The 25,746-nt window shown below is 34.0% G+C and overlaps 3 protein-coding genes across 3 annotated transcripts; all 3 read left to right on the top strand.

Annotated features, from left to right (window-relative positions):
* Positions 1 to 2,804: 2,804 nt before the first annotated feature.
* Positions 2,805 to 13,925, top strand: LOTGIDRAFT_237754 (hypothetical protein; the record flags this gene model as incomplete). Its single annotated transcript, XM_009047751.1, has 12 exons — positions 2,805 to 2,918; positions 6,539 to 6,734; positions 7,251 to 7,423; positions 7,748 to 8,101; positions 8,874 to 9,111; positions 9,370 to 9,499; positions 9,899 to 10,103; positions 10,499 to 10,669; positions 11,122 to 11,295; positions 11,998 to 12,177; positions 12,626 to 12,779; positions 13,465 to 13,925. The coding sequence occupies 12 exons, from the start codon at positions 2,805 to 2,807 to the stop codon at positions 13,557 to 13,559; spliced, it is 2,184 nt and encodes a 727-aa protein (XP_009045999.1). The 3' UTR covers positions 13,560 to 13,925.
* Positions 13,926 to 16,160: 2,235 nt separating this feature from the next.
* On the top strand, positions 16,161 to 22,890 carry LOTGIDRAFT_207615 (hypothetical protein). Its single transcript, XM_009047750.1, has 14 exons — positions 16,161 to 16,436; positions 16,897 to 17,087; positions 17,196 to 17,340; positions 17,696 to 17,790; positions 18,075 to 18,158; positions 18,320 to 18,423; positions 18,902 to 18,987; positions 19,168 to 19,292; positions 19,507 to 19,697; positions 20,002 to 20,119; positions 20,481 to 20,644; positions 20,887 to 20,940; positions 21,297 to 21,375; positions 22,327 to 22,890. Exons 1-14 carry the CDS (start codon positions 16,274 to 16,276, stop codon positions 22,393 to 22,395), a joined length of 1,668 nt encoding a protein of 555 aa, XP_009045998.1. The 5' UTR covers positions 16,161 to 16,273; the 3' UTR covers positions 22,396 to 22,890.
* A 1,495-nt stretch (positions 22,891 to 24,385) lies between these two features.
* On the top strand, positions 24,386 to 24,811 carry LOTGIDRAFT_171558 (hypothetical protein; the record flags this gene model as incomplete). The annotated part of the gene is made up of 1 exon (XM_009047749.1): positions 24,386 to 24,811. One exon carries the CDS (start codon positions 24,386 to 24,388, stop codon positions 24,809 to 24,811), a length of 426 nt encoding a protein of 141 aa, XP_009045997.1.
* Between the last annotated feature and the right edge of the window lie 935 nt (positions 24,812 to 25,746).

Here is a 25,746-nt window from a genome sequence, read left to right as displayed (position 1 = left end):
AAAAAAGTTGAGGTGGGCGTGGTACATCCGGGTGGAATTACTAATTGTTTACATTTTGGGAAAGGGGCATAACTCGCATAGGATACATTTGTTCAAAAAGGAACTTTGCACACAATTACCTCATTATTTTGGACAGTTTGTGTTAATAGGTCAATTGTTTCAGCTTTATAGTTCCAAAAAAGGAACGGGTTTTGAAATTTCCATATTTTCAAATTTCTATTTTGACCTTTATTGACTCTTAATGACCTATATCTTTTGACCTGTATGATGTAGAAGCTTTAAATTTGGGATACTACATAACATTCAGAATATCAATTAACCTATGCAAAAGAAATTAAGGTGGGCGTAGCACATCCGGGTTAAATTACTCATTATTGACAATTTTGACAAGGGACTTAACTCGCAACGTATACATTTGATCAAAATGGAACTTTGCATACAATTACTTCATACGTTGAGCCACGTTGTCTTAGAAGTTCGATTGTTTCAGCTTTATAGTTCAAAAAAAGGAACAGGTTTTGAAAATTCAAAATTTTCAATTTTTGACCTTGACCTTTTTTGACCCTGATTTTTGTAGGATCAAAGGTCATTCAAATTGGTTATCTATTTATACTTTTATATTTGCTGTCCTATCTCAACTTCCGGTTTTATAGCCGTATATATTTACAAATTTTGATGACTTGTATCTCGTAACCTTGACCTTTGTTGACCCTCTCCCTTTCAATGTTAAATGTCATTGACCTTGGCTATCTTCTGATACTTTCATTTGTGAGGTCTGTCTACTTCCGTTATAACAATCTTCCAAAGAATTCTTCTCAACTTTAGACTGCTCTTGCGCGTGATGTAATTATCGTAAAAGGTTGATTTTTTCAGAGTCTTTTGCAATTTGCTACATTTGCAAAGTCCCACTCTGTGCCACGTGTGGCTCTAGTCCATATTATTTATGTTAAATGTCTGTGTACATTATATTTTGAAAATAAAATGAACTGGTGTGTTATGTCTTGCTTTCTGCACTTGATTGGCAATGCCATGCAGTGTGCAATGAAGGGATTATTGGCAAGACAGTGGCATTAGCCATTAGCTTACTCTTTATTTCTAGCTGTCAAGGGATATTTTACATGCTCTTACACTAGCAAACAGGGCCTTGGTTTATTGTCCAATTCAAACAACTAGAGGCCTCTTATTATGTCAGGCAATCTGACCTGTATCACTGGGTAGAAAATATAGATGTTCCCATTGCCTGGATTGAACCTTGGACCTTGGACCTTCAGGTTACAGAGCAAGCATCTGATTCACTGAGTGTTATTCTCCTTCAGGAGCAGTAGTGGTTCAGTGGGTTAAACTTTCTCTAACATGAAGTCCAGGGTTCATTTAACATAGTTCAGCTTAGTACTTACTGCGATTTCCTCACAGTTTGACCATGTCAGTGCTGTAGATAGAATAGCTGACATGAAAGGGCATCTAGTCATTCAGATAGGACAACAGGGCAATCCTTATAAAAGATTCTTAAGGGGACAGGTGTGCCATTTTGGGGGTTGATTTTAGTCTTGAATATATGTAAATATATATATATATTCAGTAGTACTAAAAATGTTAGAAAATCCCATAATTCCTTTAAAATTACTACATACTAGGAATTTTACTCACTACTTGAAGGCTCAAATTTCGACGGTGAACTGTTAACATTATTACTGATTGACTTAGCTTAAAATTCCAGTCTCTGAGACTAAAGTATGATTGGTAAAAAAATCAAACAAGTACTTGAAAGCTTATGTTGTCCAATTTCCCTCATTGCACAATGATGACATTGTGTGTCTTCCCTAGCCAAATTAAAAGCAAGAAGATACAACAAAAAACTATCATTTCTTTAGTATGAAATGAAAATTTTATGGCAGTTAGTCATCATGAGATGAGTTGGTTCCTAGGTTCTCACACATCTGCACACAAATTAAATATTACTTATTTACATGGCCTGGTGGTAAAATTACATTTTAATCTCAAATAGAAAGCTTCTTGATTAAAAAACTATAAGTATAAAAGACGATGGTAAATGAATATTTGAACATGAAATCTGTTTAAGCTAAAGATCTGTCAATTTTTTAAAAAGCTAATTTTCTTTCATAAGAAAAGGGATTTAAAGTTTTAAGGGGTTCAAGTTTTGTAAAGATAACAGTTTGGTAAAAATACAATTAGATTTGTCATTTTGTCAAGAGTACTTTGTATTTAGGCTTTTAGTTCAAGTGGAGTGTATTTCTTTGATTAAAGTCCAGTCCTTGCAAGGCATTTGTGTGACAATCACGCATTTGTTTGACAAATCAGAGACTTGTCTGACATTCAGTCACTAGTCTGACAATCAGACGCTTGTCTGACAATCAGACACTTGTCTGACAATCAGTCACTTGTTTGACAATTAGTCACTGTCTGACAATCAGACACTTGTCTGACAGTCAGATGCTTGTCTGACAATCAGTCACTTGTTTGACAATCAGGCGCTTGTCTGACAATCAGTCACTTGTTTGACAATCAGGCACTTGTCTGACAATCAGGCACTTGTCTGACAATCAGGCACTTGTCTGACAATCAGACACTTGTTTGACAAAGGAAAGTTTACATTAGACAGCTAAATTGTTCTGAGACCCCTATCCACTAGTGCCTTGTCAAAACTGGCATATTCCTTAAAAAAAAAGCATACGATATGGTGTGAAGAAATCTAAAATGAGAAATAGCAGAATTTGAGTGCAAGAATTTTTTAGGCGCTCTGGACTCGAAGACTGGTAAGAAAGTTTCTTACTCACTGAGCCATCATGGCTTCTCACAAAGGGTTAATATTTCCCACAAGTTCGGCACACGACCCAGTGACAGGAAGTCATTTGTTAAGTACTTATCAGTTGATGAGTAGTAGTGGTACATTATGTTATGTATGATAAATGAAGTCTGTTGTTTAAATTCATCAAACTGTTATCATCAATTAATCTTCCTGAGAGAATATTCTATTTAGTCATACTTCCTGATGATTCATTATTCTACAAAGTTCAACTTTTACTTACCACTGATGCATATAATGTAGAATACATACATGAATTTCAATTCGCTAGACATAGTAACATATGCCAACATCTGAGTGGTACAGTTTAGATATATGAACATCTCATGCATGTAATGTAGCATTATGAATTGTATTTTGCTGGACATAGTAGCATATGCCAACATCTGAGTGGTACAGTTTAGATATATGAACATCTCATGCATGTAATGTAGCATTATGAATTGTATTTTGCTGGACATAGTAGCATATGCCAACATCTGAGTGGTACAGTTTAGATATATGAACATCTCATGCATGTAATGTAGCATTATGAATTGTATTTTGCTGGACATAGTAGCATATGCCAACATCTGAGTGGTACAGTTTAGATGTATGAACATCTCATGCATGTAATGTAGCATTATGAATTGTATTTTGCTAGACACGGTAACACGTACCAAGAGTAAAGCTCATTCAGAAATGTGGTAATAAAACCCCCCCAAAAAACGAAGGACGAACAATCAGAACAGCTAATGAAAATCTGAAATGAAAGTTTGGCAATACATTGGTAGCAACAATATATGAGAAAGTATATCAATCATAAATGATATGATAAATTATGAGTATTTCATAATGAAAAGTGGTATAAGGTGTCTAGAAGAGTAAGTATACTCTGCCTGGCACCACACCAGGTTATATTTTTGATATAGGGCTAATAACAATACCATTTTCATTTTGATGCATAGAAAGTGAACATTTTAAGTTAAATTGGACACATTTGCATTGTTAGTTCATTATGTGTTTACATGCACAACCTAAGACAAAGGGCAGCTTCACTCCAAAAATAGTTTGCGAAATACACGATAAAGAACAACTTTGCTGTGATAGTTACTAGTAATTAGTAATGCAGCTTTTCTGCATAAATATGAAGATACATGCAAGCTATTGTTTATTTTGGTCTTATTCCTTTGTTAAATTTGTTTTAAAGATTTACATCTTGTAAATCTGTCAGCGCATTGTATTCAACAAGCCACATAACATCTCTGTTGAAACTATGAATGGTTTGCACTGAGTTAACTTTTTATGATAAAACATATTCAGAATGTAAATGCAATCATGTGGAATTCTTCTTAACTTAAAACATGTTTTGTTTTAATAAAGCATAATGCTGCTAGTGTAAAATATGTTTAGATTGGAAGAACCATAATGTCTTATTGTAAAGATGAAACACATATTAACTTTTCCAGACAATAACTTCAGATGAAGCACTGTTTTATATATTATTTTAGTAAATATTAAAATCTTATATAAACTTACATGACATTTTAGAAATGTGGATCTCAGAAAGATAAAAACATTTTGTACCAGTTAATGAGTTTGGGTACAATCATTCTTCATGTACACATACAGCTTAATGTATATACAATATTGTACAAGGCTTCTTCTGTCCAAGATATTGTTTTGAAGGGTCACCTAGATGATCACCGATTCCAACTGCTAATGAAATTATTTCTAGAAAGTATAGCACACGAATCTGCGAATTTTTATTCATCTAAAAACACAGATTGTCTAAATCGTAGAATTCAACAGAAAATCCCTGATTCCGACAGAGTAACAGTCATTGAAAATCGTGTTGCTTTCAGATTCTACAAGTCTAGAGGTCATCCAGAATGCACATGGAGGTTCAGGGTTTAATCCCTGCATAGGTCGAGATAATAACAAATTTTTTACATCCTTGTCAGTGATGCAGGTTTAAGACAATATATCAAATCCTTGTGTGCTACAGGCTGTGCAAGTTAAAGATCCCTGGACAATTGCAATCGAAAAAGACTAGGCTAATGTCACAGTCCTAATTGCACACTGCAGGGTGTTACCGGTCATCATTGACCCAATCAAGTGCAAAAAGTATGAAGTAAAACTCAATTCATTTCATTTTTCATTTTGAACATGCATTTGGAATAAAATAAACCTACATGAATCATTTCAAATTTTTTTGTAAAGAGAAACTTTATACTGCACCTGTGGTTGTAAAGGAAATAGGATAAAAACGTAATAGATTCAAGAATACTTGGAAACAATCTAGAAACTATGTGGAATCAATTCTATATATCAATGAGGTTTCAATTGCCTTTGTAACTGATATCTACAATCACTTGTTTTCAATTGAAATGTTTCTAAAGAGAGGAAAAGAACACATACATATCATATGATTATTATTGAAGCAAACCTAATGTTCTATCAATTCAAATCACATGTTTGATAGGGAAAACATGGTGTTTTCATCAAATTTGTTACATATTACTAAGCAAAGGTCAGTCAGTTTGTTTAGTGTTGTGTGACCCAGGGGATGAAAATAAATAGAAAACTATTTGACTTGAACATAATTCATGTGTGTAAACAAAATGTTTGTTGTTTTTCAATTATAGGTTAGGACCTCTTTCCAGATGAAGTAATTTTACCTATACTGTACCCTTTGACTTGTTTAAGTTTTTCTTTTTGATGATAGTTACCAGTAGGATATTGCCTTCCTAATACCATATTTTTTCATATTCTGCAGTATATTAGATAGATTTTTAGGGTCGAATGGTGCACGGTAGGTCACGGGAAAATTATACTGTGACCATTCAATACCATGTGCCCTTATACTGTGATCATAAAACTTAGTGCCCATATTACAGTACCATAATACTGTGTTCCGTATTAATGTGACCATAATACCTTGTGCTCGTATTACTGTGACCATAATACCCTGTGCCCTTATACTGTGACCATAATACCTTGTCTCTGTATTACTGTGACCATTCAATACCATGTGCTCGTATTACTGTGACCATAATACCTTGTGTCCGTAATACTGTGACCATAATACCTTGTCCCTGTATTACTGTGACCATAATACCATGTGCCCATATTACTGTGACCATAATACCTTGGGCCCCTATTACTGTGACCATAATACCTAGTGCCGTTATACTGTGATCATAATACCTTGTGTCCATATTACTGTGACAATAATACCTTGTGCCCATATTACTGTGACCATAATACCTAGTGCCCTTATACTGCGATCATAATACTTAGTGCCCATATTACTGTGACAATAACACCTTTTGCTCGTATTACTGTTGCCATAATCCCTTGTGTCGGTTTTGCTGTGATCATAATACTTAGTGCCCATATTACTGTGACCATAACACCTTGTGCTGGTATTACAGTGACCATAACACCTTGTGCCCGTATTACTGTGACCATAATACCTTGTGTCCATATTACTGTGACCATAATACCTTGTACTCGTCTTACTGTTGCCATAATCCCTTGTGACCATAATACCTTGTGCTTGATTACTGTGACTATAATACCTTGCGTCCGTAATACTGGGATAATAATAGGAGAAAAGAGGATAAATCAATCAAATTGATGCAGAATTAGACATAATTCATGCAGAAATATTAATCTTTCCGTATACGTATCAAAAACTAATATTATTGGTATTATTTAATATAATTACAGGTACTATTATCAGTAAGTAAGAGTCAAGATGATGTATGTGATAGATGTAGACAATATCCCTCTACCTGTAGGAAAATTGCTGGTATATTTATGGTTACAGTATTATCTAAAGGATCGTATAATCCAGTAGTAGAAATACCATCTCCAGCCTGTAATATCAATATTACTGAATTATCACGCAGTAGAAATTATATAGGTAATATTTCTATCATTAAAATACTTTTTATGGTATATGTAATTATATGCAATATTTTGAGTGATGCGTATTTTAAAAAGGGCTAGATTATGGATTAATAGATGCTTGACCAAGATGTTGATTTAGAACTGAACAAGATATGTGGCAAATATTAAAAGTAGAGGCAAGAGTTAAAAGATTAAACTGTTTATTTAATGCTCATATCACATGATTATTTACCAATCTTACTTGTGCCATTCATGATCTGGCAAGATTTTTGTATAAATCATGTTCTCTAGAATGATCCAATAACATCAAGCACTATCAAAGACAACACTAGCCAATGTTCAACAATGAATAGCCAAGTATTTATTATTTAACATAGCATTTGCTTGGTTGAATATTAAACGATCTTGAACATGAGATACAGAACGATTTTGTCAGATCGAGAATGGTAGGTGGAGTCACTGCAAAAAAGATATCGAAACAAAACGTCATTTTAAGCAATCATATTTCGACCTGAATGTTTTGTTGTAGCAATAAAAAGTAAAAGTGGCAGAAGTGTAATAAATGGTTATTGGAGAATTACCTCCCCTGGCCAACATTATGGTGTCAATACAGTATTTAAGTATTCTAAATCAAGTTCAGCTGATTGTCCTGGTGAATGTGTTTATACATCAGGTCCAACTAATGAAACTATTATAGTCCAGGTATTGTCCTTTTAACTTCATATATTGTGCAAATCGAGACATCTTAATAAAGCTTATCACAATCCAAACTAGCAGGGCAAATTTAAGGGGTGGGCCATGCCCCCCCCCCCCTCCCCCCCCCCACCTCTCAGGCCTGTGAAAGGTCTTATTTTGTGAAAAAAGTGATAAGTATGCCTTCTAAATGCTCAAAACCATTTGAAATCTATTGGCTTCTGCACCCTCTGATGGTCTCTGGCAGAGGGGGCAATGCTTTGATCTTCCTGGTGTTGAATTCCATCACATCATTTGTAAAGTGTTTTTATTTTTGTTTCGTATTCTTTTCAGTTATTGTATTACAGTCAAAATCCAGGAATATCATATGAGTTTATTATACCCAATAATGTACAGTTTAAACCATATGAAGGGTCACGTCTGATTGGGTTACCTAGATCCAGAATTTCAACCAGACGGTCATTTTTAGACAGACATAGAGGGCGTGCAATCATTAGAAATCAGAGACCACAGACGTCAGTTGGAGAACGAAATCCATATTCGAGCAGCGAGAGATCAGAGACACCTATAATAAGAAACAGACAAGAGTTCCAATTAAATACTGGAAGTCAGCCTAGAGTTCCAGAACAACCTCAAATAAGATATGGTTATGATACACTAGATGGGCGTGGTTTAAGTTATACACAGGTATGATTATTTACGTAGCTTGAAAGATTGCATGACTGAAATTATTACATATTTCTATAATATATGAGTAAATGGATAATGAGTAGGCTGTTGTCCTGGCAAAATTTCCCTCATAGCACACTATGTGGCATTGTCCATCTTCATAAGTTGAATTAGGTGCAGAAAATTAGGACATAGGAATTAACCTTTAACTTAATTATCATGCTGTTAATTTTGAACACCAAAACTATTTGAAAGGTTTCAACACCCCTTTTAAAACCAATTCAGATTGATCAAGTAGACACACAGAAGTCAATGGAAGTCTTTCCATGTATAATTTACGTTTTTGAATTTTTGCAAACTGCCACTTTAAAGGAACAAATTAAGCAATTTCGGGGATTGATTTGAGTCTTAAATATATGTAAATAGTCTTCAGAATTATTAGAAAATGAATGAAAATCGTATAATTTCTTCAAAAATATCTCAAACTAGGAATTTCTCTTTCTATTTCCATATATATATATCTTTTCTACATGTTGGAGTTTCAAGAAAAGACGAGTTGTCTTTTTAATTTTGAAACACAGATAATTCTGAATACACATGGATTTGAAGGCTCAAATTTCAATTGTGAGCTGTGAACACTATTACTGATTAGCTTATCTGAAAAATTCCTGTTTCTGAGACTTAAGTACTATTGGTTAAAAATGGCGCATCTGTCCCTTTAACTGATAGCTCTGATATTGATATTGAAATATGTGATGCTTTGATTTAAAAAAATTGACATTTTATTCAGATAAAGAGACAGCCTTACCAATCTCGTGGAGGGAGTGGTAGAAGTCCCTTGGTAGCACCCAGACCTCAGTATGTATCACCATATAATAGTAATAGTCGTAGTTATTATGGTCGAGCAGCATTAACTGGTACATCACAACAAATAGACCTACCGAATACTATTAATACTATAGTAGATGAGAATGTCTATGTGTGGAAAATATCAGGATTTAGTGATTGTACTCAACCTTGTGGTGGTGGTAAGCATTACTTTTCATCATCTTCACTATGTGAAGCTATTATGAATCTTGTCTAATACCTTGACATCATTAGGCAGTTTTCTTTTATTATTGAAGTTTGTAAATGCAGCGATTTTATTGGTTTGTATGTTAGTGAATACAGCCAATTAGAGTCCTTAACATAAAGACTGCAAACAATATCGTCTGTGATATTAGACACCATTACCGGTACTAATAATACTTTGATTGGCTCCTCAATATTTGGATTTGTATTTGTAGGTTACCAGAAAACCGTAATAGTGTGTGTTTTAAAAACAACACAAGTAACAGTAACACATGAGAATTGTAATGCCAATGTTAAACCACAAGCTCAAGAAGTAGAATGTAACACAAAACCCTGTTCACCAAGGTATGTTCATATTACCAAAAATGTCATGAAGAATTTACTTGATTTCTGCTATGCTCACAAAGTGAAATTCATTCTTATTTTAGATTAAAACTTGTGATGTCACTTTCTCAATAACCATTTGACTTCATAGTTCTTGAACTTGTTAAGTCATAAATGAGTTAATAGAACTTCAGGATTTAGCCAAAATGGTCTAAGTAGAGGGTATAAAAGTGTCCCTTATACACATACAAAGGCTACCAAACCATCCAATTGATCGAGACCCAAATGTGATCACCAACAACTACTTTGTCTGTGATATCAGCATCTGCTGGAAGCAGACGTTAACTGATCATTTACCAACCAACCTCATTCAAAGACTAGGAATCTTCTCTGTATCTCTTAATATTTTGATTCTTACAGATGGCATACTGATGAATGGGCCTCCTGTAGTGTAACCTGTGGATCTGGAACACAGATTAGAAGATTAGAATGTAAACAGAAGATATCAAACACACTAGAATTATCTGTGTCTGCTAGTTTATGTCCACAAGATGAAAAACCAGCTTCAGCTCAACAATGTGAGATGGGTAGATGTGCTGAATGGAAAGTTGGCCCTTGGAAGACTGTAAGATTTCACTTTTGATGTTGTCTTAGTTCCTGTGAAGCTACACTGAATCAAACATGTCTCAAAAGAAGTAGAAAGTCATTAGATAAACTTTGGATGTTTTTTGCGTTCATTTTGCCCTTAGATTGCTGATTGTGAATAAGATAAAACTTCATATACCCATCTGCTGCATGGGTTCACATAATAAGATGGCCAGTTGAGCAGACGCTAGTGTTGAAAGAGTTGATGGTAAAATATGAAAAAGCAGATTTGGTAGATGTCTGCTTTTATTTATCAGCAAAATCCATTTATATTTCACTGAATTTCTCTTAATGTAATGAGATGACTTATCTAATACCTGTGAGTGGGCAAATCATCTTAAAACATTAAATTTTTACTTATCTTTTTTTTCTCAGTGTTCAGTGTCTTGTGGCCAAGGTACCAGACGTAGATCTGTAAAATGTGTTGATCATCAAGGTAGTCAGATACCAGCTAGTTACTGTGATACCAGTGAACCACAGAATCAAGAACCATGTGATATGGGACCATGTAGAACAGCTTGGTTATATACTCCATGGTCAAATCAGGTCAGTCCAATTTATAGACAAATTTGGCAGAATAAGTCGCATAGGTATGATAATCCAAACAAGATTTGACGCGTTTTTGGTTTTGAGGCAGTAAACTGTATTCCTGTATGGAAGACTGCTTTTCAATTAGATCCAATTATAGAATATTTTCCATTTGGTTGAAGCATGCTGTACAACTTTCATTATTTTGAAGCATATCCCCTTTTATTGGCAGATGTGGCCACAGTTCAATTGTCTAGACCTTTATTACTATTTATGCATAGCAGAAAATAAAATTGAACGACATCATTTACTTGGATTCTAATCCTTTTTTTGATGAAATTGCAGAAGAAACATAAGTTAGATTTTTATTTTGATAAGAGCTATGGGTAGTTATAATTCAATTCTATAACATGAATAAGTAATTGTTACATAAAAGTGTTCATAATATTATTTTGTATCATATTTTACAGTGTTCAAGTAGTTGTGGGGCTGGATTTAAAACTAGACAAGTTATCTGTTATAGTAAAGATGGTAATGAGGTTCAGTCATCAGTTTGTGATGCCAGTAAAAAACCCAGACCAGAAGTCTCCTGCCATAGTGATGAATCTTGTGGTTCAAAATGGTTCACTGGGCCTTGGAGTGAGGTAACTATCCAAATATGTTATCATCTGACCAAGGTATATAGAGTTATGTTTTTATGTCAGTGTTCAAGTGATTGTGGTATTAAATATATATTATTTTAGGGTTCTAGTGATTGTGGTAGTGGTATAAGTTTATTATTATTTCAGTGTTCTAGTGATTGTGGTAGTAGTATTAGTTTATTATTATTTCAGTGTTCTAGTGATTGTGGTAGTGGTATTAGATATATATTATTTCAGGGTTCTAGTGATTGTGGTAGTGGTATTAAATATATATTATTTCAGGGTTCTAGTGATTGTGGAAGTGGTATTAATATTAGGTTATTATTATTTCAGTGTTCTAGTGATTGTGGTAGTGGTATTAGATATATATTATTTCAGGGTTCTAGTGATTGTGGTAGTGGTATTAGTTTATTATTATTTCAGTGTTCTAGTGATTGTGGTAGTGGTATTAGATATATATTATTTCAGGGTTCTAGTGATTGTGGTAGTGGTATTAGTTTATTATTATTTCAGTGTTCTAGTGATTGTGGTAGTGGTATTAAATATATATTATTTCAGTGTTCTAGTGATTGTGGAAGTGGTATTAGTATTAGTTTATTATTATTTCAGTGTTCTAGTGATTGTGGTAGTGGTATTAAATGTTTATTATTTCAGGGTTCTAGTGATTGTGGAAGTGGTATAAGTATTAGTTTATTATTATTTCAGTGTTCTAGTGATTGTGGTAGTGGTATTAAGAATAGATATGTGGTATGTATGAAAGTAGTTGGTGATGCTGCTGTAGTATCTAGAGATGAAGATTGTTGGAATAGTGAGAAACCAACTAAACAAGAAGATTGTAATAATCATGCTTGTGGATCAGAATGGTTCATTACAGACTGGAGCCAGGTTAGTTACCTTTGTCTTAAGATCAACTGCATGCAGGCAGGCAGGCCTATATCATGGAACAAGTAAGAAGCTAGGGCGCTTGATTACTGATTTCTGCCATTCAGGATTCATGGAGTCAACATAAAGTTCAATAAAAAATATTTGGAACAAGGTATTGAATAAGTTCCACTTCTGCCACAAAAAAGTGGCTGTAGACTGAATTCAAACTGCCAGAGAAAGGATTAAATGGGAAAATTTTGAATTTGAAATATGTGTATGTGGTTCCGTAATGTTCAACTGTTTTGGTTGTCAAGATCTGGTGCGCTTTCTTTGAAAACATGTGAATAACATAGCCCAGATCATTGACACCAACACATTTGAAACAAGCTGAAGATAGCGTGAAAATTTAAGCATAGATTTTTAAAAAAAGTTCTAAAACGTATTTCTAATTTTCATCTGTTTTCTGCAGTGCTCAGTAACGTGTGGTACTGGATTTAAAACAAGAGAAGTGAAATGTTTAAATAGAAATAAAAGATTAGGTAGTGGTTGTGATTCAAATAAACGTCCAGAACCTCGAGAGACTTGTCAACCAAGACTATGTCCGGCTAAATTACTATCAGCAGGTATTTATTGATGGCTTTGTGATAGAAACCAATGTCATTCAGATTGCCAGCAGAATGAGCAGTTTCGTAGAACACTATATATGGGCAAAATTCGGGAAAAAATAAAATGTCAAAAGTACTGTTAGCCTTTGCGTTGATAAAAATAAAAGCTTGAGCACACATTATGTCTTCAAAATTTATTTTTACAGAGACCAATTTTCGCAACGCAAAGACATTCTAAGACTATCAGTACTATTTTGAGACTGATATTCCAATTCTAAAAACCTTTTGATTTGCTCAGACTATAGCAATATAGAGACGATATCTTCAGTAGCTGATGACATTTGGTTGAATGAAATAGACAGTGTTTTCGATAGTAAAATGGTTCCTTTTGATCAATAAATCATAAATTGATCTGGTGTCACAATAGCATTACAAATAATAGATCTATATAAACTAAAAAATATGTCCCTTGCCCAAGGCTTGCGTTTTGACAACAAACTTCCTGAATTTCTCAACAAACCTTTATGTCCTCCTGAGGCATTTTATAGGCTAGCAACAGGCTGCACTAAGGTGCTTACATAATTGATAGTTTTCAGCGGTCTTTGAAAAAAAATTTGGAAATTCACTATTCCTCTTTTTTTGTAGTTCAGTTTAAAACTATGCATGTTTTATTTTCATAATTTTTTTTTTCACTTCTGTTTAGAAAATGATGGTAGAGATTTGTATAGAAGTTGTCCATTAGTTGTTCGTGCTAGACTGTGTTCTTATAAATATTACCAACAGATCTGTTGTACATAATATGTGTAATTATATTGGACCTAATCACAATACACGTGATTGGAAATGAAAGGCATTATGTATCATTTCTCTAGCTACACTGTAATTTTAACAAACTGAATCTCATAAGGAGATGAAAGGAGAATAATTTTAGTCTCCATATAGGATATAGACTACAGAATATTTACATTATTAACTCTTTAAAGGATTTGTAAAGAGGTTTTCAAAACTTTTTATGTGTATCGGGGACACTGACAACATCCATTTGCACCATTTTCATTTTCTGCTAGACATCTGTGGTTCTTGCAATTCCACTAAAACGATTTATGATGTAACTATAACAAGGCCTTTACATAGAATAACAACTTTTGCATACAATGCTTAACTTTAGTGGAATTGCATCAACCATAGATGTGTGATTGAAAAGTGGAATTGTGCAAAAACATGCTATCAGTGTTCTCAATAAAACAAAATAATTCATCTTGAGTCATGTTTGAAAATATTTTCAGAGATGGATTGACAACTATAAAGCTAAGATTCTATATACGCGTCAAGCGGATGCGTCATGCGGATATAAATGGCCCTTGCGGATCCGTCATGCGTCAAATATGATTCCATATGTGCGTTAAACATATGCGTTTTCTTTCTTTTGACGCACGGACTTCTAGACAGATGGATGCTTTGGTGCATAAAAAAGACAGGGAATTCCCACAAAATACCTTACATTTTGGAGATCTCCGCGCGGAAAGGTGTCTGGATGCGTAAAAAATCGCTACACCCGGCGATTTTTTTTTTTACACATGATGGAGACCATTTGACGGATACCTTATCCGCATATATGGAATCATACCCCCTTAAACCAACCATTTCGATTTTTTAACGCATGATGGATGACGCTTACGGATCCACATGACACATATATGGAATCTTAGCTTAAAGATTTTTAGATTAAGGTATAAATTAGGAATATCAGAACAATCTACATTATGTGGAAATTGACAAATCTGAAGTTAAGTTGGGATAAAACTAAATAAGACATAGGACAAGCAGCTACAATTGACTGTGTAATTTGTTTTATGAGATCTGATGCTGTATCATAATTGCCTGTATAAATTTTACTTCTATTATATATTCAACAATTATTGTGCATTTAAATATTTTGAAAATTATTTTGGTTGAGCATGGCTGTGTCCTTTTTTGAAGCTTTTGAAATTTTAAAGTTTTTCAAAAGCTACTATCAAGGGAAATTTTTTTTTACCTATTTCAAGATTTTCAAGATGGGAGTTTATGAATTTGAAATTTAATTTTTTTTTCGTATTTTAACGTATGGACGCAGGCTGAAAATAGGTCAGTTGTACGAAGTATCTCTGAATAACAACATGATACAAGTTCTGTTTCAATATTTCTATATAGCTCTATAATGGTATTGAGCACTATTTTAACAGTGAAAACATTTTTTATTATTTAACTATTAACTAATATATGTAGTCTATTGACTGCACATAGGCTTCCCTTTTGAATTCTAGTGGCGATGAAGGGGTCAGCCTCCCTACTGAAAAAATTTTCTAATCTATGAATTCGGAGAATGCATTTATCGCGATTTCGGCAGTTAAAGAATAAATTTTTCAATTATTTTTTTCCCAAGGGGGGAATCCAACACAATAGATAATAAATAAATATATGATAGACCCATGTTTTATATTTGGTCACATTATATCAGTTATTATTCATTGTATATATTCATTGTTTATTATTATCATATATTATATCCGGTGCTTTAAAACATAAACAGAGTTTTTTATTTGTATTTATGAATTTTTTTTATAAATTATCCCACCAATATGAGTTTCCTAGATGATATTTAATTATATATTTGTCAACTTTATTTGATTTTTTGTAAAAATTCCAATAAATGGTTTAAAACATTTTTTGTCGTATTAATATGTCTATTTATTCCTGACTAACCTTACTGAACCCCAAAAGGTACTCATTGCACTCCTTTAGGCATGTCTGCACGAAGAAGAGTGGGATGTAAAACTCCATTTCATTTCCAAAATTTAAGGTACACCTGTTAAAGGTAATTGTCCATATTAGGCCTACATAGCAGTGGTGGAGCCAGGTTTACGTCCGAGTTCAGTTTAACTTAATAAGGTCTCATGATTGGATTGGAATTAGAATATTTATATCATAGATAGGCCTACAGTGTATCCTTAGCTTAACAGTTTCTCCCCCAGAACGATGCACTTAGTAAGCCACCTCTACACAAACTACATATTTTGCTTAGTATATTGCATAGCCTTTTTTTCACTTAATTAATTATTAAATTAAATCATAAAAGTTTATTTAAAAGGAAAACATCAAATATTTGTTTCTAGAAAATTACTCTGAAATTTAGTACAGAGGACTTTTTGATTTGTTCCTGACTGTCTCTACACAATTTATGCAAATATGTCAAGGAACATACAACAACTGTCGTGTATATATATAAAAAACACAACAACAAAAAAGCAACAAACAATAGGACTGTAATGGAATATAATTATAGCCATGGGTCAAATTTATTTCGTTCCAGTCTAGTGCTTGCCACGTCAAAATTTTAAAGATCCCATAAACGACCTTGACATTGGAGTCGCGTGGAAAGAAGTTATTTTTTCTTCACTCTCTGTAACAACTTTGGCTAAACATCGGATATTTTATTTTTGGGGGGGATAGAAATAATCAGATCAGCATCCAAAATGTTCGAAGAAGTCAGCGAAGTCATGGAAATGTTTCGGAATGCATTTCCATTATCATTTCTATTCTTTATTCCCATTCTGATTGCCTTAACGCCGGTCGGTGCAGCAAATGAATTTTCAGTTTACAAAATGCAAAGATATGATTTGCAAGGAACATCATTTGGTAAGTAAAGAAATCTTCAAGAATGGGAATCTAGCATTCCATTTATAACATAATTCTTATTGTAGGCCATCGGTTTTTTTGTGTAATGAAATGATTTACCTTCCAAGCCGCAAGGCCCTCTCAGAATTTATTCCTTTTACTTTTCGTCTTTGGCTTAATATATTAGGCCTACTAAAGACGCAGTAGGCCTACTGTAGCCTGTTTAGTTGGGTATTAAGGGGTGAAAGCCAATACCTTAGCCATCACATGATATTCTATCTTGTATTTACACAAAATTTATTTCCTTGACTTACTATGCTAGGGAATGGTTTGATAAGACTATTGACCTATTGTTGACTACGAACAAGCAATCTCAGTAAACTAAAGCATCTGACTCGATCTCTTTTATAACATTAAGCTTAGATCAGCTCAAGAAATTAGCACTTATTGATATTATGAGTATGACACTTTTCACTTTCAGGTTCTAAGAATTTTTTGATTAATATGGAAGCTAGACCTGTTGGATCAAGTTCTATGACTAGAAGATGTATAGTAGCTAGACTAGAAGAAGTGACATTATCTGGGTATAGAGACTGGGTCAGCCAGAATGCTGGAGGATTGGTCATTCTCATACCTGAAAATATTCAACAACTCTCTGAAAAGGAGAAGAAGGTAATATGAAACTGGAAATGGCTATCAATTGCAAAAATGCCTGTTCAGATATTTATTTAAAATTTTCAGTTAAATTGCTCTAAACAAATATTTTTCTTCTATTATTAGCATCTTCAGAATCTAGAAGAAGATTTACTGGTAGAAGAAAGTGGAATTCCTGTTTACTTTGCACCAGAAACTGAAGAACTAGCAGAAATCTATGAAAGTATAAAGAATGGTGCTTCTGGAGATCAGGCAGCTACTGCTTGGCAAGGTGGGTGGTGTGGATTAATGCTTTGGAATTTACGGTCATGAATTTCTTCATTCTGGAAGTTTAAAAGTGATAATCCATTCAATTGCTTGATTAGATTGACAGCAACAACCTTTTTGGATTTATGAAATCATTACTTTTGTGGCCATTTCGGGGATTTGTGATTTAAAGTATAACATTTTTGGGTATAAATACTTGGCTATCCCAATTTTAGTCTCTAGGTTGTGGATTGTGGTGGGAAATGAATGATAATTGGACTATAATTACACACCATTATGTATGTTTTCTGATCACATATCTTGGAAATAATTTTTATGGTCTACAATTTTGCAATATCTTCTAATTTTTTTGCTTACAGCTTTTCTTGGGGCTGCTACAGCAAATGGTTTCCAGATGGTAATGACTGGACCTGCAGAGAAACCTTTGACAGATTTCCCTATAGCCAGTATTCAGGTTAGACTCCCATCTTATCTTATATTTTCTACTCTGTTGTATGTTGCCTAGAGGAAGTTTCTAAGAAGACATCAAGGCCTTAAATGTTTTGTTATCAAGGAAGTTTTATGCTTTTGTCTTAGAAAAATGCCTATAGTTCCCAGCAAGGCAGAAACCTTCAGAATACAAAATTTAAAAATTTAGATTATTGCTAGAGGCAAGTAGGTTCTTTCCAAGTTTGACTTATGAAGGTTTGGTGTACTGTTTTCTGTTATAGAAGCTGATTATGATAATTGTTATTGTAGGGTCGTCTATCTGGAAGTGGTATTGAAGAACAGTTGCCAAGTATTGTTATAGTAGCTCATTATGATTCCTTTGGTGTGGCTCCTGTAAGTAAGATACTCTTAATTCTTAAATACCGCTAGATACATTTCTTGTTGTTTGGAGAACATTTAGTTAAATTTACTATTTTTTTTTTTTGGCAAATAATGGAATCCTTTAAATCCTTTAAAAATGCGAGAAACTTTAAATTGGTCTTTGATTTTTCCAGGGTTTAGCTCAAGGTGCAGACTCTAATGGAAGTGGTGTAGTAGTATTAATGGAATTAGCCAGATTATTCTCTAAATTATTTACCAATTCCAGAACACATGCCAAGTATCCTTTATATAATTAGTAATATATCATGTTTTGAAATATGTACTATACAAAACTTAACAATGTATATCATTGACTTACTAGTGAATATAAAAATACGTAACTTGTAAATGATGCTATGTTTTCGGTTGGAGTCAATGTACAAAAACTTATTATACTGCTTGCTTACAATTCTTACATTCTGTTTAAAACAAATTCATTTTTAAAAAAGATTTCAAGTATAATTTACAACATATCTACTAAAAAAAATTGTGCCTAACACAGAGATAGATCTTGAAATGATTTGTCTAGACGTGCATTATAGCCAATGGATAGTAAAGTATGGATTGCAAGTGTCATTTTAGCTTCATCAACTCTTGTCAGCTCATGTTATCCAAGACAAGCCCTGGCAATTCTGACAAAAAGGATAGTTTGGTATGTCTTAAACTAATAAGAAATCTCTCATATTGAAACAAAATATAACCTTAACTATAACTTGATATAACTTAGTGTTTTTATTATCGGGTGGTGGTAAATTTAACTATCAAGGTACTAAAAGATGGATAGAAGATAACCTCGAATTAGGTCAGTAGAAATTGTTGGCCATAGATAATAGATACACCTTAAAAAAACAATTATTCCAAAAGTCTTTGAAAATTTCAGAGAAGTATAGGTTAAAAACAATGATTTATTTTTGTTTTGTTTTATGGTTTCAACAATTCAAGAACAAAAGCAAATAAGTGTTTCTTAATGATTGTTTTGTAGATGCCAATGTGTTTACCGATGCTGCTTTTGTCCTGTGTTTGGATTCACTTGGAGCTGATCAAACTTTGAATCTTCATGTATCTAAACCACCTAAAGAAGGCAGTGCTGGAGCAGAATTTTTAAAGGTAGTATATTGAATTTTGATGAAAGATGTGTCTTAGTACTTGAAGTGAATAAATGAGATCTGGATAAAATGGCTTTAGTTTGCATTTTGTACATTTAAATCATCTGTTGCTCTGAAGCTTACTCTTTTTTACCCTGGCCTGTGCTTTCTGGAATTTTCACCAGTTTGTCAATGAGACTGCCAGTCTTCATGATACTTCTCCTGTTGTGTTGTAGAATTTAGAAGAACTCGCCAAGTCTAGATCACCAGCTGTTAAATTTAACATGGTACACAAGAAGATTAACTTAGCTGATGAAATGTTAGCCTGGGAACATGAACGATTCAGTATTAAGAGATTACAGGCTTTCACCTTGTCACATTTGGACAGTCATAAATCACCACTTAGATCTTCTATCTTAGATACCAAGTATGTAAATGTGGATAAGATTTGAGCACAAGGACCTGATCAAACATTAAAACTGTTACCAATACTGCATACTGATTTCAGATCTTCCTCAAAACTGGAGTAAGTAATGGGCATACATGAAATCTAATAGCTTTGAGTATGTCATCCATTCTTATCAAGTTTTTAAAAGTGACACAGATAATCCTTAAAGAGCATTGCCAAAAAGATTTTGACGGAATTACTATCCTTGTTCTTTTTTAATTGTGGATTTTAATTAGTATGTGAAAGATCTGTAGAGTAATTAATGAATTTGTGATATTTCCAGGGAGAATGTAAATGTAGAAGTGTTAAACAGAAATGTTGGAATCATAGCAGAGTCCTTGGCAGCTTTTATTTATAATACATCAACTACTAGTGTGTCTCAGTTATTCTCACAGTCATTGGTATGTTGGGTTTTAACTTCATATTCACTTTGCTTTATGAAGGGGAGTACTGGCTAGGGGGCGCTCGATTGGTGAGTCATGCACATTCACGGAAAACAATTTGGATTAGGCTTCAGAATGCGTGCCACCTGTGCCACAAAAAGAGACAGAAAATGAAAATGATGGAGAAAGGAATAGTATCTAAGTTCTTGACCAATAGATTGAAGCCAGAATTTGAAAAGACATAGCCTGTTTTGAACTCTATCGGATGCTCCAGATAAACTAAAAATGTTATTGCTAATAGGGTAGCAGTAAGTAGCACCTTGAAGGTATGTCTCATAATTTTAAGAATAATTATTAACAAAAAGCTCTTAAATTCCAGGGTCCTCAAGCGAGTATTGAATCTGCCATGTTAAATTATTTAATACAAGAATCTAGATGTGCTCAGTTAGTAGCACCAGAACATAGTCTAATAACTACTTTACAAGATACTATGTCCAGATATCTTAAAGATGTTAAAATATCTACTCATAAAGCTGATAAAAGGTAATGGTCTTTTTCTTGTTTTTTCAAGAGATCTTTCACCATTGCATTTCTTGTCTAATACATTTACTGCAATAGCCACTTGTCATGTATTACACAGTTTATAAATGAAGGGATTTGATTGGATTGTACTCTACCGATAACAGCAAATCAACAGAAAGACTGGAAACAAATAGTTTGATTTTTCTCGTCCAGAGTAATAATACCAAGGCTTCTTCAAATAGATCTAACATTTTCTATTGTAGAGATCCTGAATTTCTGTTTTATAGTGGTTCACAATATACAATGAATGCCTATAAGTAAGTACTTGTATTCTTTAATTTCATGATTAACTTGAATTATCAGAACTTGAATTTTAATCGTACTTAAAGATATATGCCTCAAGTTATAGGAATTCATATCTCAAGTACCAAATCAAACATCAAAATGATTTTTGCATGTTTACGACACTTGCCATTGTTGTCTGTTCATTCACAATTTGTTCTGTATAGAATTGCGAATGAGTTTTGAGTTCGATAAGATTTTGATAGAATATGGGCTGATTTTGAGCTTAAACCTATAGATCTTGGACAAGTTCCATTGTCTTTTGTTTTATAATGCCTTTGACATTCAATTTGATATACAAGTAATGTATTGCGACTTATTATAATTTCAGTGTAAAGCCAGCAGTATTTGATCTGTTTTTAGCAGCAGCTATCGCAGCTTATCTAGTCATGATCTGGTTTCTATCTCAGGTAAGTTCTACTCACAGTACACTGTAGACTTTGAAATATGGACTTCCTGATTCCTCTTATGTATGGGAAAGCCTTATGTCTCAAAAGTATCGGACCTTATAGGAGAATCTCAGTAATGTATGAGAGTTTCATTCCTCAAATGTATGAGAGTCTCAATCCTCAAATATATGAGAGAGCTCTGTCTTCAAATGTATGAAAAAGTCTCTGTCCTCAAATGAATGAGAGCTTCATTCTTCAAATGCATGGAAGCCTCCTTCCTCAAATGTATGAGATAGTCTCTGTCCTCAAATGAATGAGAGAGCCTCTGTCCTCAAATGAATGAGAGAGTCTCTGTCCTCAAATGTATGAGAGAGACTCTGTCCTCAAATGTATGAGGGAGTCTCTGTCCTCAAATGTATGAGAGTCAGTCCTCAATTGTATGAGAGAGTCTCGGTTCTCAAATGTATGAGAGTCTCGGTTCTTAAATGTATGAGAGTCTGTCCTCAAATGTATGAGAGAGACTCTGTCCTCAAATGTATGAGAGAGTCTGTCCTCAAATGTATGAGAGAGTCTGTCCTCAAATGTATGAAAGAGTCTCTGTCCTCAAATATATGAGAGAGTCTCTGTCCTCAAATGTATGAGAGAGTCTCTGTCCTCAAATGTATGAGAGAGCCCCTGTCCTCAAATGTATGAGAGTCTGTCCTCAATTGTATGAGAGAGTCTCGGTTCTCAAATGTATGAGAGAGTCTGTCCTTAAATGTATGAGAGTCTCATTCCTCAAATATATGGGAGAGCCTCTGTCCTCAAATATATGGGAGAGCCTCTGTCCTCAAATATATGGGAGAGCCTCTGTCCTCAAATGTATGAGAGAGTCTATTGCCATTACTTTTAAATTGATATTTGATACACAATTATGATTTTTAGTCTCTTTTGATGTCCATAAAAGTTACATTTTTGTGTTTTCTTTTTCAGAATATGAATGTGCTATTTTCAACAATCAAGAAATATGTACAGTCACCACAGAAAGTGAAATCCCAATAAGAAAACCTAACTATATTAATGTTGATATTTATGATACAATGAAAACCTTATAATATAAGTATATGTATAAATTATGTGTAACACATTACTAGCTTGATATGAAAGAAAGTTGATTATGCCTCTGCCAGTGCTTTTGAGATTAGGTCCATATCAGCTCTCACCACCCAATACCTAAATATCCCATCCATATATCACATCATAAGAACTGGTAGAGCCATATTTGTTGGGCTAATATTAAGTATGTATATAGTATGCAAGAAATCAAATTAGAACAAAAGTTTGTAATCAAGTTTGTTTGGAATGTTACCTTCTATGCATCTGATAATATTTGTATGTTTGTGTATTTTGCCCTTGATTAGTTATTCTTTTCATTTTGTTTATTTATCTCATATATTCATTCCAATTTTTACCTACAAATGCATTAAAATATGACAACAAAATTTGAAATGTTTCTACGTTTATTGTACAAATGAAATTAGATAAATTTTAATCACCATTTCATTGTTTCACTTCTTGCCTTTTATATTTTGAAATATTTGGAGCCATGCCCTGACGGGCCAGGGTTCAATTCCGGCGTGAATATCCCTTCGAATTTTTCAATCCGGTTTCCCCGTCAGTGATGTAGGTAAAAAGGCCTGGCATGGAAAAAGTGTCTAGTCGTTCGGATTGGACAATAAACCGAAGCCATGTGTGCTATCGTCTGTGCGCGTAAAAGATCCCTCGACAGTTGGAAATCGAAAAAAAATACAGGCTTATGCCGCTGTTCTGGCAAAATTTCCTGCATGGCGTTGCCCGTCTTCATTATCCCACATGGCACAGAAAAGTAGGACGTAAAACTCCATTCATTTTCCAATCCCTTACAGTCTATTTAGTAGAAAGATGGCCAAGGGTGTCGAATATTTACACCCACAGTCAGAGCGCATAATATGATTTGATGCCGTGGAAGATTGATTGACAATAATTTAACAACTTGAACGATTTATTAATCTAATATTACAACTACATTATCACAGTGCTGACAGATAATTAAATTTCTGTTGACCTTCTAGTCAACAGCTGTTCCTGTTTAACACAATAGATTTCATTTCAAGTTCTTTCTCATTAGTTCTTTTACTTGCGACAGATGATATTAACTCCAGTTCAATAAGAGGCCCAAACCCCACCCCTCCCCCCAGCCTTTCCTCTGCCTCCTGTTTTGCTGATCGACAAAGGATCTGTGACTGTGCCAAATAAACAAAAAATCGTGCTGTTATATTAAGAATTTTATCGGAGCTGGAAGTCACGACGATTAATCAATATATCTCATTATCATATTGTATTATTGATCCGTTTCCAAGATGGCCGAAACTCAGATGTTACATTTAAGGCTTTTATAGAAGAAAATGACGCTTGTGATTAATTAGATAATATTTAAGGATTTCAAGTGAGTCAAATACTAAATTTACGCTTTGTGCATAACCAACAAATTTTTTTTAAAGCGAACCGCATTCTGTTATTATTTGCATGGTGCCAGGCAACACCAGAGTAAGCTTTATAATGGAATCAGGTCTCGTAGTACATAGTAAATCGATGTACATTATTGATAGAGCTAGTGTGGTTCTGAATCAACATTATTTTTGTATTAAGCAAATTACAGACAATGAAATGTATTATAGACACAGCATATTCCATACAGTGTTATATTGTCTAGTTCGGTTGCCCCCAAGCAATATTTTTATCAATGAACATTGAAAGCTTTGTGTCCTAATTTAGAGTATTTCTTTACCAATTAATTCATGTAGCCTACATCCCAAAGTGTCAACAGAATAATCTCTCTTCAAATAGATATATAATTATGATGAAGCCTTTGCACTTTTTACATTCAAAAGAATGCAAAATATTCCTGAAAATTTTGGTCTATTTGTGCTCTAATCCCTTGTAACAAAACATCGTTCTTCTGTCATATTTTTTTTAAATTCTGACAATTGTTTCAGATACAAACACATTTACAATGGAGTGGTTAAAGCAGAAGAAGGCAAATTATGAGAAACGGAATCAAACAACGCATTCGTGGTACAGTCAGAGCTTTACAGGCAATTTACCTACCGTTAGATCCAAATCGGCCACATCTACACCAACAGCTGGTATAATGATACCCAAGAAGTCTCATTCTACCAACTCTTCACCACTGAAACCTCATGGACCAGGTCCTCGACCAGACTCGGCCAATCAACAATACTCTTACGATGGTGGAGTCTTTTTATCGCGTTCTCCAAGACACGATTTCTTTATCATTCATCCAGAATGGGTATCTGAAGAACCAACAATAGAAAAACTGTCCATTAAAGAAAAGAGAGCTAAGTCCATGTCATGGCCAAGACGGCGATGTAAGAGCGCACCACCAGCTAAAATAAGAAATCCGATTACATGGGAATGACCACAACTCTTTTTCTAGCTGATAAAAGTGCTTTTTTATATACTGTGCACCCACCCAAGTGACTATCTGGTGAACAGAGAACAGTGGTGTCATGTGGATCTGCTTTCCTAGCTTGCACAATCTTACAGTTGTTCAGAGTATGCTTTTCAATCCCCTCTATGCATTGCCATCTTTAGGATAGTGTATGTGTGTGAAACGACACGACATAGTGTTGTGGATACGTGTAACGTTGGCATTCAAAAAGCTTGCCATTCAATAACTTTTCCATCCGTACTCTTGAAAATGAAATAATATTTTAAGGCCTTTTTCTGCATAACGCCATACCTCTATAGTTCCTTACGCTGATATCTTGTTAAGCGTTTGTCCTTCGTTTCGCAGCCACTTTTGCTTTTTTCGAATGAGAAGGCATTTCAATCGCCGATTTAGCTTAGCGGCTTTACTTTTACCATTCCAATTCCTTCATTATCATAAATATGGCAGTTTTGTAAAGACTTTACAAAAGTGGTTCATGTGGTCTCATCTAGTACCCCTGCATAACGGGGTGTGTTTAAAAAAATTCAATGGTTTTGGATGGCAATATCTTGGTTGACCTTGTAAATCCTGTGTATTCTTTATTAAGTAATCAAATATATTAGTCAAAGGTCCACAATTTAACAATTAAAGTGTCACATCGATATAATGATCTCCTTTTGGTAGTGTTAAATGAATTGACCCGGGCCATGGATATAAAGTTCTCGTTCTCGTAATTTTGTCAGCTAATCTGTTTACATGATGCCAATTATCTTTGTGTAAATCGGAATATTAGCTTTTCGAAACGACTGTCCAAAGAGTCTAAAGTCTTAAATCGGTTGATATTTCTCCAGTGCAAAATAGTTTTAAGACTAGAAAGGTCTCAGTAATGTTTGGGGGTTGGTAATTCCGAAACCAAACGAAAG

This window comes from Lottia gigantea, assembly GCF_000327385.1.
Source record: "Lottia gigantea unplaced genomic scaffold LOTGIsca_116, whole genome shotgun sequence".
Taxonomy (NCBI): Eukaryota; Metazoa; Mollusca; class Gastropoda; family Lottiidae; genus Lottia; species Lottia gigantea.
This window is presented reverse-complemented; position numbering and strand designations above follow the sequence as displayed.